The sequence below is a fragment of the Anomaloglossus baeobatrachus genome, chromosome 11 (genome assembly GCF_048569485.1).
Source record: "Anomaloglossus baeobatrachus isolate aAnoBae1 chromosome 11, aAnoBae1.hap1, whole genome shotgun sequence".
Taxonomy (NCBI): domain Eukaryota; kingdom Metazoa; phylum Chordata; class Amphibia; order Anura; family Aromobatidae; genus Anomaloglossus; species Anomaloglossus baeobatrachus.
This window is the reverse complement of record NC_134363.1, coordinates 127984709-127998474: the sequence shown is the minus strand read 5'-3', so window position 1 is coordinate 127998474 and position 13766 is coordinate 127984709. Positions and strand designations below refer to the sequence as shown.

General features: G+C 41.8%; 1 protein-coding gene across 1 annotated transcript in view; it reads left to right on the top strand.

Annotated features, from left to right (window-relative positions):
* The window catches only part of VAMP3 (vesicle associated membrane protein 3), a 50795-nt gene extending 40837 nt beyond the window's left edge, over window positions 1–9958 (top strand). The window contains exons 3-5 of the mRNA XM_075328463.1: window positions 2620–2778; window positions 3023–3074; window positions 4027–9958. Coding sequence (XP_075184578.1) covers window positions 2620–2778; window positions 3023–3074; window positions 4027–4043 — 228 coding nt within the window. The 3' untranslated portion in view covers window positions 4044–9958. The remainder of the gene's footprint in view (window positions 1–2619; window positions 2779–3022; window positions 3075–4026) is intronic.
* Window positions 9959–13766: the final 3808 nt, after the last annotated feature.

Sequence of the window (13766 nt, the reverse complement as noted above, 5' to 3'; positions counted from 1 at the left end):
AGATGAACGTGCTTTGGTCAGACATTTGCATATGAACCCAAGAACACAAGCAAAAGATCTTGTGAAGATGCTGGCGGAAGCTGGTAAGATTGTGTCATCCACAGTGAAACGAGTACTGTATCAACATGGGCTGAAAGGTCACTGCCAGGAAGAAGCAATTATTCCAAAAGAAACAAAAAAACAAACAAATTAATGTTTGCAAATGCACACAGGAACAAAGACCTTACTTTTTGAAGACATGTCCTATGGTCTGGTGAAACTAAAATTGAACTGTTTGGCTACAATGATGACCGTTATGTTTGGAGGTAAAAGGGAGGCGCTTTGACACCTAAGAGCACCATCCCAACTGTGAAACTCAGGGGTGTTAGCATCATAATGTGGGGTTGTTTTACTGCAGGAGGGTCTGTTGCACTTCACAAAATAGATGGCATCATGAGGAAAGACGATTATGTGGCAATACTGAAGCAACATCTCAAGACAGTAGCCAGGAACTTAAAGCTTTTGTGGAAATGGGTCTGCCAAATGGACAATGACCCAAAGCATACTGCCAAACTGGTTACATAGTGGCTTAAGCATAACACACGCAATGTTTTGGAGCTGATGTATGGAAAACGCTATAGAATTAATAGCGCTATATAAGTGAATAAAATATATTATCTCAATCCTATTGAAAATGTATGGTCAAAGCCGGTGTGAGCAAGGAGACCTACAAACATGGCTCAGTTACACCAGTTCTGTCAGGAGGAATCGGTATAAATTCTTACCTGCTGTCGTGAGAAGCTTGTGGAAGGAGATCCAAAACGTTTCACCCAAATCACAGTTTAAGGACAATGGTACCAAATACTAATGAAATGGAAACTTTTGAATTTGCAGAAAGTAATTAAAACGCCTTAAACATTCTCTCTTTCTTATTATTCTGGCAATTAGCAACTATACTGTAAATAATTTTGGTTCCTAATTGACCTAAACCAGGAAAAATGTATTCTCATTTCATGTCAGATAGTGAGAAAAACATGCAAATATGTCTTTATAGAGAGCAAATGGAAACTTCTGGATTCAATTGTATAAGGGAGTCGGAGTCGGAGTTGGAGTTTGAATCAGGGAAATTGAGGAGTCGGAGGTTTGGCTTACTCAACATCACTAACCAGGGCTGTAGAGTCAGTATCTGATAGACGCCGTGACATCATTAATGCCAGGGCTTGATGCCAGCAGATATTACACAGCTGGTATAAAACCCATACATTACCACGTTTGCCACTGCACCAGGGAAACGGGTTGAGCTGGGGCGAAGCGCCAGGACTGACGCATCTAATGGATACGCCACTTCTGGAGTGGCTGCGGCCTGCTATTTTTAGGCTGAGGAGGGTCCAATAACCATGGACCTCCCTAGTCTGAGAATACTATACCACAGCTGTCCGCTTTACCTTGGCTGGTAATCCAATTTGGGGGGACCCCACGTTTTGTTTTAAATTATTTAGTTTAAAATAACAGTGTAGGGTGCACTCTTTTTTTAGATTACCAGGTAAGATAGAGCTGCCAGCTATGGTCTGCAGGCTCCCGCTGTCTGCTTCACTTTAGCTGGCTACAAAAAAATAGGGGAGACCTCATGTCTGTTTTTTTGGGTAAATAATGAATTTGTAGCTAAAAACAAGTCTAAACACCCTTTAGAGCCACATGAAAGGCACTAAAGGGTGCAAGATTACAAAATGCACGGGAGTGGGACATTATATCTATATAGCTATTTATCCTCGCTATCTATCTCTCTAGTTTTTGACTGTATATAACCCTCCTTCCGTCTTTTTGCTGTCCGAAAAAAAACAACCCAGCAGGCACACGGATGTAAAACAGACCGTATACGGAACGGATGCGGTTGTCACACGGATGCATATGAGGAAAAACAGACCAATTTTTTTCCGGACCGCAAAAACAGAATGGTCGTATGAATGTACCCTTCGTCCGATGTTTCTATTGTTCCTGAAGTACAATTATAAACATTTCAGAAAGGTTTCAACTTTTATTGACAAATACATCAAATTTATGCAAAGACTCAATATTTGCAGCATTCTCCCTTATTTCTCAAGACTTGGCAGTTGGATATCCGCTTCGGTGGATCAATTTGCCTATCACAAAACACCAGTTAAATGGATGCACTAGGAGCTTGTACAATTGTACATCAGGTTCATAATGATAATGGATAGGGGTGAGGGTGAATACGCTTTCCTGCATTTATACTGTATATCTGGGTCAGTATTGGTTCAACTCTATGATTTTGATGTCATACATTACAAATTGTTCCCCCTCTTGATTTTCAATGGCTTTCTTTGTTGATTATTAATAATAGCGATTTTTTTTTTTTTACTCTGGTATGTGATCTTTATGTAACATTTCTTCTGGCCTCACAAAATTAATGACCTTCCCTTGGCATAGACCATCAATTTCAGATTTGGGGGGGATCCAAAAGTGCAAGTGTATGGGAAGATTTGGGAAAACAGTTGTTGGCCAAGTGTTCACCGACAGCTATCAAAGGTTTATGGCCAGCTATGGCTTGTTCTAGCTTTATTCTAAACACTCCCTTTTTCTTAAAAATATAATTCATTTTCTTTTTCTTTGAAACTTTAGGTGGTTGACATAATGAGAGTCAATGTGGACAAAGTCCTAGAGAGAGACCAGAAACTTTCCGACCTGGATGATCGTGCAGACGCTCTGCAGGCTGGAGCTTCACAGTTCGAGACCAGTGCAGGGAAGCTGAAGAGAAAGTACTGGTGGAAGAACTGCAAGGTGATACTGTCTTCTGTGCTTGTGTTAGTGGTATCCAGCTTCTAAAGTCATCAGTAGCTGTGTATTTTAGACCGTCCAAGAGTAGATGGGGATGTGACAAATTGTCTTCCACCAGTGGTAGGTGGAAAGCAGAACTCTGCACAGTAATATGTTGGATGGGATGGTGTTCCTATAGTCAGGCTGTTATGTCTCATGTTTATAAAGAAGCCGGTGACTGACCCGCCATAATTTATTCTCTCTACAGATGTGGGCAATATTAATTGCAGTAATTGTGATCATCATCATAATTATCATTGGTAAGTACTCAACTTGCAGTGTTGTCTTTGTTTTTAGATTAAAGATGATTTCATCTAATGGCTGCAGATTCCGGTTTGGAAATGCTCTGTGATCCGTGGTTATCACCAGGCATTTCACTACAGTGAAATCTACTTTTGTATGTCAACCCACTGCTCATACACACTAGGGTCCCCTCCTTTCTCATTCTCACACCTCTGGAAACACGTTCAAAGACCACCCGAATGTCACACTGTTCAGCTCTAAACTCACCGAGTGTTATGGCGACTTCTGGCCCTGTTCACACTGCGGAGTCTGGACACGTCACACTATGGTTTCCCTGGTGCTTTTGAGTCGCACAGTCAGACTCAAGCATCGACCAGTTGTGTGCTTATTAGTGATCAGTCTAGCAGGAGTTATTTGCTGCTAGGGTCACAGGTTACAGGAGGACTATCACAGCTACTCTCTGCCCTTTAAAAGATGGTGGAACCTGTTTCTCCACGCAGATTATAGCTTCATTTGTGATACCAGTCCTGGTGCTGTGGTGAGCTGGTTCTGGTGATTTCCTGTGCATTATTTGGTGTGTTCTGGAAATATTCTCGCTGTCCGTTTATTTTCTTCTTGATTCTTTATTTCCTCCTGAGCACGTCTTGTCTTATGTGTGTGTGCCCAGTGAGTTTGAGTTTTTCCCTGTCTATTTATGTGGGATAAACCACTCCTGTCCCGACCCTCCCCGGGCGTGAAGGAGAAGGGGGTATTGACCAAGGCTATTCAGAAGCTATGGTTAGGAAGATGGCCCAAACATCGTCACCATTAGGCATATCTTTGGGAACAGGGGCAAGATAGGACCACCCTAAGGGTTACCTTGTCACACCTCGTGACAACGAAAAAGCATTACAACTAAATGACAATTTCAGCTTTGCTACATCTGTATGTATGATGAATATTTTAATACATGTCATCAATTTCTTGCAGTGTGGAGCGTGTCCTGATCTCCTTACTGGCAGATGTCGGCTGAAGCTGGCTTACAAGACGCTGCAGTTCACCATATCCAATCTGCTGTAACCAAGAGTTTATATTCTGATCTCCAAGTCTTTTATTAGCTTAGTTTTATTTTTCTAACCTCCTTCTTGTTCAGAGTTAAGTGCCTTTACTGTGATATTGTACACTCCTTAATTTAGACACTATTGAGGATTTTCTACACATTTGCACGGTCTTAACACAACTTATTCAGGTCGATCACTTATCCCTTTGATTGTACATATTGATTCTCTATAATGCTATTAAGTCCATATGTTATCTTTTTTTCTTAGATTTTTCTTCAGTCAATAATCACCTGGGAGTCAAGTATTTTTCCCAGTAATAAGAAATCTGAAAAGTTTATTAAGGCTCAGAGCAAATACAGTTTTGTTAGATATTTTTGGGAACCAGGAAAAGACATGAAAGTAGGACTTGTTCTTCTTTCTGCTAGATCCAATTCTGCCTTTGTCTTCAAAAACTGCATGGGTGATTCCAGTCTAGAAAGGACTCTTTTGACAGGTCTGTTTTGATACATACTTATATTTCTCATGAAATAACTAGGGATGATCGAATACCTCAAATATTCCGCAACGCCCATATTCGCCGAATAGGTCTCCGCTATTCAACTATTTGCGAATATTCGATGCGCAATGTAAGTCTATGGGAAACCCGAATAGTTGCCGAATAGCAACTATTCGGGCTTCCCATAGACTTACATTGCGCATCGAATATTCACATAGCGGCGACCTATTCGTCGGTTATTTGCAAAGCCGAATATTGCCGAATATTTGTGATATTCGATCATCCCTAGAAATAACCAATCTTCGGTAACTTTTCTTGGAACAAAGCATTGTCGTTCTCTATATTTAATTTCATGAATTGACATCTGGTGTTACCTTTACTTTTGTCACAAGGGGGAGACCAAACAGTTCGATATTCTCAATATGGAGTGTGCCTGCAAAAAGGGAATGGTAATTACCAGTATTCATATATTTCCAGGGGGATTAACAGTGGAACGGAACAATGCATAGTCTAAGAGTATGTGCCCACGATCAGGACTCACTGCGTCCTGGACCAGCGGTGCCGCATGTCTCTTCCGCAGGAGACCGCAGCTGCTTGCACCCACGATCAGGGTTCGGTGCGCTGCGGTGAGCTCTCCTGCTTGTGTTCTCCCTACAGAGGACGCATGCGATTCCGCAGCAAACAATTGACATGCTGCGGTCTGGAAATCCGCACCGCAGGTCAGTGTTTGCTGCGGAAAACAGAAGCTTAGTGGGCACAGGATTTCTAGAAATCCATCCAATGTTCTTGTACTGTACACCGCAACGTTTTGGACGCAGCTGAAGCATGCTACATCCAAAATGCTGCAAACACTGATCGTGGGCACGGAACCTAAAGGCCCTGTCACACACAGAGATAAATCTTTGGCAGATCTGTGGTTGCAGTGAAATCATGGACATATTGTTCCACGTGTACACAACCACAGACCTGGTACTGATTGTCCACAATTTCACTGCAACCACAGATCTACCACAGATTTATCTCTGTGTGTGACAGGGCCTTAAGAAATATACTTCTGAATTGTCATTTTATGGGGAATTCATGTATGTAATAAAAGGGCCATGTCAGGAAAATGGACTGGTTATTTCTTTCAAAGCTCCCCAGACATCTGTGTTACTTGCCATCATTTTCAGTGTTGCTTTGAATTTATCTTGGTCTTTAATACAGGTCTGCAAATTGTAGATCTCCAACCTTTGTATAACAAGAGTTCCCAAAATGCTGTGGCCATAGATAACCTAAAGATACACCGGGTACAGTGTATCCTGCCTAATTCCATAGAGGTGCCTTTTCCTTAGCCTCTGGCACTCTTCTTGCTCTCAAGCTTTTGCAGACCTCACTACAATTGGACTAGTGGTTGGCAGGGCTATATTCCAAGGTTGCATGATTTTTAAAGTTGCTTATCCCAGGTATTTGCAGTGCAGTTGCTGATGACCTGTTGAATGATGTTGCTGTACCAGTAGCTGATAAAATATGGGTTGGGTAATACTATGCTCTCTTTGAGGAATTGCACATCCTCAAAGTCCACTTTTAGTGGTACCTGCTGAGTGAGTGTACACGCATTTTAGATTTCTGATCCTATACAAACTAAGCCAATGTAAATATGCCATCTTTTCTTAAACCATTTGAAACTTCAGGGAGAAATCCACTGTTCTTACAGCCACCCTGTGCCTTAGTGCTTTTATATACTCACTAGTGCCTTATTGCTATGTCAGAATTCAGCCATAATAGCAGGTTTGTCTCCTGATTTAATGATGAACAGTTTGACTTTTCCCAGTTTTTTTTAATTTTTGCAATTGCCTTTTACCTGTTTATCTAAAACTGGTAAAGTGGAGGGAAGGAGCAGAAGGTACAAAGGGTGATAAAATAACTATTAACAAATTTATTGGGGGTTACCAGTGTTGATTGAGTTACATGGTTGCACCTGTATGAGCAGGACAGGTTTTGAGCTTGTGCATGTAAATCATTAAGGGCAAGGAGAGCCTAAAAATTGCAAAATGCGGACTAGTGTCTTAAGGACATGGTGATTCACTCTTTAACTGGAATAATTGCTGTAACTTCTTGGTCGTCAGTACTGAAATTTGGACTGTGCATACTTTGGTTCATGAGAAGTGAGAGTCCCAAGAACCTCAGTGCTGGTGACGAGGAACATCCTCGTGCCAACTAGTCTCCCCAACTTGTCACCCCGCCAATCCTCTCCACTATGATAAACTTGTTGCACACCTTTTTGTGCCTCTGCAGTTTGTGTGGTGCTTGCATTTTACTCCTACAACCTACTCCTTCTGCATTTGTTAACAATGTACAGATACATTTTTGAGCAGTGTGTTTTCATTGTGAAATTTATTGGAAAACTGAGTCCTTAAAGAGGCGCCAAAGTGAGTTCCTAACAAAGTTTGGAGACCAAAATCTATTGTCCAAACCGTTTATTCTGTCATTGGTGAATAAGCTAGATCGTACGGGAACATTACTGGATAAGTATGAAGGAGGAGGAGGAAACAATTCACAACTTCTGGCAATCTTCATGTAATTCGCTACAGAGTCTTTCCTAAGAGACAGGCATGTCGTATTCCATATGTCACCGAGCGGCCAAGAAAGGTTGTGTTCATCCGTACAGAGTCACTATCGTTGAGGAATTGAAAGGGACCAATCAAGAGAAAATAATTTGGTATTGTCGGTGGTTCCAGACCTTCATTGCTGAAAAAGAAAACCTAAAGCCTGGTTTCACCTATGTGGCCATGCAAATTAAAAAAACACCCATATCTGCACATGCTTCCTATACGCCGCTTCATCCAGAAAAATTTGGTGTTTGGTGTGCCATTTCCAGGCGGCACATAATTAGCCCCATATTTTTTTTAAGCAACAGTGACAACAGTGGTGTACATGAACATCTTTCAAACCTTCGTCAATCAGCTGGACGATGATGAACATAAAATGAGCTACTTCCAATGGATGGAGCAACGTGCCACACGTCGGTTGTCAGCATGACAGAGGTTGAAGGCTTCTTTGGTGACAAAGTAAAGGCACTGTGGCCATCAAGATCACCTATTTTAACACCGCCAGATTTTTTTCCTTTAGGGCCATTTGAAAGGTCAGGTGTACAGTAACAAGCCACGAACATTACAGGCTCTCAGAGGGAACATTTTCAACACCTGCTCCAAAACTTCAGTTTCTCATGCACTAAAGTATGTACAGTCCAAATTTCAGTATGATATACCGTCTTTTAGAACTTACATCACTTTTTCCAGGTAATATAGTGAGTGAATCACCCTGTACATAGTGATCAAAGCTCCAGTTTTCTGACTATGGAGACCAAAGAAAGACCTGTACAAAGACTTTTCAGAAAATTGTGTATAAACTTTATTATTTACTGTACAAAAAATGTATAAAAGTGCATACAAAAAGATAAAATATAACTTATTGGTGAAGACCAGCAGGTGGCGATCTCACATCACATTTTGGTGTACAATAGAAAATAGCAGAAAGCTGGGAGAAATCCTGCGATGTGCTGCCCACAAATGCCACAAAATAGAAAACTGTCCAGTATCAGGTACTAATAGACCTGCAAAACCTGAACAGTTGTGAAAAGTTTTAAAGTGACAAGAGTGACACAGCAATTGCCGCCCAGACAAACCCAGTCAGAATCATAAAGTATAATGCCTAAATGTGAGTTGAGAGTCCAAAAAACCCCGACCTATAGGTTTCGGTTGTAAATCCTTCTTCCGGGGGTTTCTGACTATGCAAAGCACCTGCATAGACCTAGAGTTAAAGGGATGTCTCCTAAAGACAACTCCTGACAATGTAACACATGACATATGGACAACACAAGCAACTCCCATTCTGGCTGGTTAGGGCCATCCTTGTATTACGGGAACAACCATACCTCTACAGGAGAAATGTCTTGTTAAGGCTTCACCAGGTCATTAAGATATTAGGTAGCCAATATCTATCCTTTTTTATGATCGGTGGCAACTGGAAAACCACTTGGAGTAATGACTGCAGAAAGCTTTTAGTACCGCAGCACCCCCAACTTACTGTATTCTTAAATGTTATTTTTCATTGTTGTCTTCTGCCATGTGGAACCCATGATTTCAGTGAGAAGACCAACCTAGACCAGAGGTACAAGACATGTACATTACTGGTCTATATGAAATGTGTTTAGTGCCAACTACTGTATCCTTTCAAACTCTAGATTACTATTTCAGTAATAATTTTCTGTGTTTTTTTTTCCTCATCAAGTTTGAGAATGTGTAATTCTGCAGCACATATATAGGGTTCACAAATGGACAGTAAATGACCTCTTTGGTCATTTGTTGTAAGGGCTTTAGCCAAAAAAATACATATTTTGTTAATAGTGGACTGAACTGGTCACCCAATAAATCCTTATTGTTACTTGCACTGTTTTTCTGAATGTAGTTTTATGAAATTGTAAGCTCAATGCCAATGTGACATCTTTGAAGCCCTCAGGAAAGATATCATTTGTTATCGTGGACACTGATAAAGGGCTTCTGTGTCCTGTCTCCTTCAGTTTTGCAAAAGGATCTCAATTGTTTCCAAAGCTGCCTACAAATAATATTGACTGTTTACTGCTTATTACAGAATGTTACATTTTCTCTGATTTCTTAGGCTAGAGCTAGACACCTACAAGATGCGGTTACATCCATTGACTTCTGATGCAGCCATCTGTAACTGAACATCATGGGTGTATTGTGCCACCTTTTATCCAGCCATTTTGGGATGCAGAGATGGCCGGTGCCTCTTTCCAACTGTCTCTATCCCTAAAGCAGGTATATGAGATTAGAACAGTCCTTGGCCCTATTCGGGGATAAAGCAGTGCAGTCTCTTAGGGGAAGGGAAACCTGGCACCCTCTTTTTTTTCGTAATTTCATACTTTGTAGCAGAGCTTTGTAAAAATTACAATATATATTTAGATTTTTCCAAACTGTGCCAATAGTGCCTTTCTATCTTGAAGGATGCATTTACACATGTCACCAAATCCATATACTGTTATGTGCATCCGAGATTCATTTTTCAGCAATAAAAGTGGCTTTACCAGTGTGCCAGGACTTACATCCACTTCCAATGTGCCACCTGATATCTTGGCTTATTCAAAGTCTGCTAGTCCATCTTGTAAATCAGGTGCCTATCCTAGAAAATACATCACACAAAGGTGTTTTATGTAACCTTTTAATGATTAAAAAAAAATGCTTTGAATTTTTTTCTGTTTTATTCATGAATGGAGGTTAATTTTGATGACAAATTTTAAACCTGTAGTAGATGTACAATTGTCATGATTTAACACTACTGCATTGTAATAAAGTCACTTTCTGCAGTTTGTTGTCTATTTTTTTGTTTAGCACTAATAAATAGGAGCTGGAAAGAGAATTTGTGCAAAATAGGGTCTTATCCAATTAAAATCAAAGGCTCACCTTGTGCGGTTGTGCAAGTCACAACCACCATAAAATGCCTGAGGCCGCTGCAGAACCCACGTAGAGATGCAAACAATGTAAGGAAGAAAATGTTAATCTCCTGGGCCACCAAACCAAGGATGGTCAATGCGTTTCAAAGCCCTCAGAGGCTTCTTCATCAGGACAATCATATACAGGTAAAAGGCAAACATATACAGTACCTTGCGAAAGTATTCGGCCCCCTTGAATTTTTCAACCTTTTCCCACATTTCAGTGTCACACTGTACTCTAAGATGTACAATAGCAGTACAGCACAGTAATGTGGGACTGAGAGGATTCCTGAAACTATCTGAGAAGGTAGTTAGCTGGTAAACCACTAGGGGGCGTAAAAGTGGAGGAAACGTATGAGCAGGGAATTCCCTAGCAGAGGTAATACTAGTCAAGCCCACCAGATGGCAGTAGAATCGTCAGAAAGCCGTGTCACAACATGAGGTCTTGTAAGTACACAAGGGCAAAGCCTAAACGTAGTCAGAGGGAAGCAAATAGTCAGTAGCCGGGAAATCAGAGCCTAGCAGCGAGGGGGAATGTGAAGACAAGACAGAATTATGGTATACAGATAAGGAACGAACAGGGAGACAGCGGGAGAGACACTGATGGAAACAGACAACAGAGGAGGTTACCAGGTCAGGTGAACACGGAGGTCAGGAGGGGGTAGGGCAGACAACAGGTCACTCAAGAGCAGAACACAGCAGAGCCAGAAATATCACTGGCGAAGTCCAAGAGAAACAGTGCCCTAATAAAGCAGCCTGACCTCCAGAACGAGGCAGAAAGGATTAACCTCTAACGTGACCTGCATCAGAAGTGAAACTAAAAAAAAGGCTCAGCTCCAGCTGAGCCAGGAGTCAATCATGACATTCAGGCTTCAAACATAAAGATAAAAATGTTAATGTTATGGTGAAGAATCAACAACAAGTGGGTCACAATTGTGAAGTTGAATAAAATTTATTGCTTATTTTAAACTTTTATAACAAAAAAATAATAAACTGAAAATTGGGGCGTGCAATATTATTCATCCCATTTAGATTAATACTTTGTAGCGCCACCTTTTGCTGCGATTACAGCTGCAGTCGCTTGGGGTATGTGTCTATCAGTTTTGCACATCGAGAGACTGAAATTCTTGCCCGTTCTTCCTTTGTAAACAGCTGGAGCTGAGTGAGGTTGGATGGAGGCGTTTGTGAACAGCAGTTTTCAGCTCTTTCCACAGATTCTCGATTGGATTCAGGTCTGGACTTTGTCTTGGCCATTCTAACACCAGGATATGTTTATTTGTGAACCATTACATTGTAGATTTTGCTTTATGTTTTGGATCATTGTCTTGTTGAAAGATAAATCTCAGTCACAGTCTCAGATCTTTTGCAGACTCCAACAGGTTTTCTTCAAGAATGGTCCTGTATTTGGCTCCATCCATCTTCCCATCAATTTTAACCATCTTCACTGTCCCTGCTGAAGAAAAGCAGGCCCAAACCATGATGCTGCCACCACCATGTTTGATAATGGGGAACATATCGTTTGGCATTGTGCCCAAAAAGTTCGATTTTGGTTTCATCTGACCAGAGCATCTTCTTCCACATGTTTGGTGTGTCTCCCAGGTGGCTTGTGGCAAACTTTACACGACAATTTTTATGGATATCTTTGAGAAATTTCTTTCTCCTTGCCACTCTTCCATAAAGGCCAGATTTGTGAGGTGTACGACTGATTGTTGTCCTATGGACAGACTCTCTCACCTCAGCTATAGATCTCTGCAGTTCATCCACAGTGATCATGGGCCTCTTGGCTGCATCTCTGATCAGTCTTCTCCTTGTTTGAGATGAAAGTTTGGATGGACGGCCGGGTCTTGGTAGATTTGCAGTGGTATAATACTCCTTCCATTTCAATATGATCGCTTGCACAGTGCTTCTTGGAATGTTTCAAGCTGTGGAAATCTTTTTGTAACCAAATCCGGCTTTAAACTTCTCCACAACAGTATCACAGACCTGCCCATTGTGTTCCTTGGTCTTCATGATGCTCTGTGCTTTAAATGGAACACTGAGATTATCACAGAGCAGGTGCATTTATACAAAGACTTGATTACACACAGGTGGCTTATATTTATCATCATCATCAGTGATTTAGGACAATATTGGATCATTCAGAGATCCTCAATGAACTTCTGGAGTGAGTTTGCTGCACTGAAAGTAAAGGGGATGAATAATATTGCACGCCCCAATTTTCAGTTCATTAATTTCTACAAAAGTTGCTAATAATATATAATTTAAAGTATATAATATGTATTAGATATCTATGTATAATATATGTATAAAATATGTAGTTTTTTAAGGTATATATCTAGGTATGTATGAATATATATATCTATGTAGCGATATGTCTATCCATATGTATTAGAGCCAGAAAAGGACACATGGTGAACAGCCGTCTCGCCCATCTCTTCAGCTGTTCACAAAAAACTCAGCCCAGTGAAAAGACAAGTCTCTATAGATATATAATGTAAGGCTTTGCTCAGGTAGGCATAGGCAGGGTCACATGACGACACAGTATCTTCATAAAATTCCAGCCGTTTATCAAAAAACTTGTCATAAACGGCAAACATTAAACATAACAGGCCTCTCCTGGTTTAAGGCAAAACCATAGCACGACCACATACCGTGGGCTTCCAGTCCAATACAGTCTCTATGGGAGACACACACACACACTGTACACACTGGCTCCTACCAGCGAACACCTCTTGCTGTGGTTCCTTCCAAGAACCCAGAGATACTCTGCAGACTTCTGTCTGTCTCTCCTCCAGGAGAGGTTCGGTCCTGTAGCCACAGCACTAACCAGCCTGGCTTGCACACTACTTCCAGTCTAAACCCAGACTGAATTCCAGAGCCCTGTGTTCAGCCTCCACACAGGCTGATACATCCAGAGCTCCCTGCTCTGCTCTCACCCTCTGCAGAACACACACTGAGGCTGGACTCACACGAGCGTATGGCATCCGATGCGAGAGCATCGGATGCGATATGCTAATGCCCCCTGGCTCAGGCTCTGCTGCGAGCCTGAGCTGAGTGTCATGCGACTGTAACCCGATCTTGCGATCGGGTCACAGCTGTGAAGCTGTGTGCGGGCGCTGCGGAGGAAAAGGAGGGGTTAATCCCCCCATCTCCTCCACTGTCAGCCTGTGCGTATATCGCACTGCACTGGGATAACATCCGAGTGCAGTCCGATGTATCTCTCGCATCCATTCACTTGAATGGGTGCGAGAGATACGGCGGTAGCAGCAAAACGCAGCATGCTGCCGCTTTTCTCGCATCCAGAATCTGGATGCGAGAAAAGCTGACCAACAGCTCAACCTCATTGCCTAACATTGGTCAGAGTGCAATGCGAGAATTTCTCGCATTGCACTCGTCCGATTTTCACGCTCGTGTGAGCGTACCCTGACAGTCTAGATCCAGTCTCCTCTAGACTGCCCTAGACACTCTGCTCCAGGTTTAGAAACTCAGGATTGATTTAACCCTTGGAGCCACACCCACAGGTGGTAAGGAGTGTTTAATCAGCCTCACACACCCTTTCATGACTCTGAATGTAATGCAATCCTGTGGAACCACAGGTCCCAGCCAATATTCACATTGCAGAGCACCAACGCTTCTGCAAAACATACCGGCCATTTATAATGCAGCCGGTTGATGTCTCACA